Genomic DNA, 992 nt, shown 5'->3' on the forward strand with positions numbered 1-992 from the left:
TGATGAACATCTATGATTTTTTTTGCATTAACACCATTAACATAAGCAGTATAGCTGTAATGTTCTGCTATTACAATATGTCAGAACTTATGAGGTATTTGAAAAGTAGCTAATGATACTGCATCATCGCTGTACTCTCCTATCTTTATTTTTTCCTGTAGCTTTTAGATCACTGGAACATGCTATATACCTGTGCAGCATTATTGGTGTCATGAGCAAATTTCTGAAAAACTGACATTCTCAGTCCATTTTTCACTTGCATAATGACTAGCACACACTTGAAGGTTCCCAGATGCCTGTCAGATACCATTTGTTTCCTCCATGATATATTTTTGGATAATCTTTCCAAGTACTTCTCCAATTTCTAATGGCCTGTAGCCCAGCTTCTTGTCTTGAGGAATCATCTTACTTGCTATTATTGAGGTTCTGAAGCTAATTTCTTTAAACAAAAGCATTGTACAAATCTGTTTCCTGCTCTCCAAACATATTCTTCCTCAACACAGTTTTCCAGGTTTTCTGATTTTCCTCTTTTCTGATTCCAGTTTTCCTGACACCCCAGATCCTGCCTATGTTTTTACCATCTTTTTCTGGTCACTTTTTCATATATTACTGGATTGATAGTGTTCTCAGGGCTGGGTATCCTTCCCTTCCTCAACATGTTACACAGCTGTCTGGACTGCTACTACTTCTATTAAAAATAATGATAATCAAAAGATGGAAAGAAGAATACACATCATAATCAATCACAAGAAGGGCCTGATTTTACACTTACCTGTACACCAAGAATTTCCAGATGAATGAGAGAATCCAAGTTCTGCAGTCTTGTGATTTTGTTTTTTCCAAGGAATAGACTCTTCAGATTTGTCATGCCATCTAAGTTTTCAATTACCTGTTAGGAAGAAAACTGACACTTAATACTTATTTCTCGTTACTATATTTTGATAAGAGCATTATAAACATTACAGCCAACTTATTATCTATACTACTTAATA

At 35.1% G+C, this 992-nt stretch overlaps 1 protein-coding gene across 4 annotated transcripts in view; it reads right to left on the minus strand.

Moving 5' to 3' along the window:
- The window catches only part of LOC119591878 (protein phosphatase 1 regulatory subunit 7-like), an 8414-nt gene that overhangs the window by 2519 nt on the left and 4903 nt on the right, over positions 1–992 (minus strand). For all 4 annotated transcript variants that reach the window (XM_037940616.1, XM_037940618.1, XM_037940619.1 and 1 more), the window contains one exon: positions 773–889. In XM_037940616.1, the coding sequence (XP_037796544.1) occupies positions 773–889 (117 nt within the window). The remainder of the gene's footprint in view (positions 1–772; positions 890–992) is intronic.

Source organism: Penaeus monodon, chromosome 29 (genome assembly GCF_015228065.2).
Source record: "Penaeus monodon isolate SGIC_2016 chromosome 29, NSTDA_Pmon_1, whole genome shotgun sequence".
Lineage (NCBI taxonomy): Eukaryota > Metazoa > Arthropoda > Malacostraca > Decapoda > Penaeidae > Penaeus > Penaeus monodon.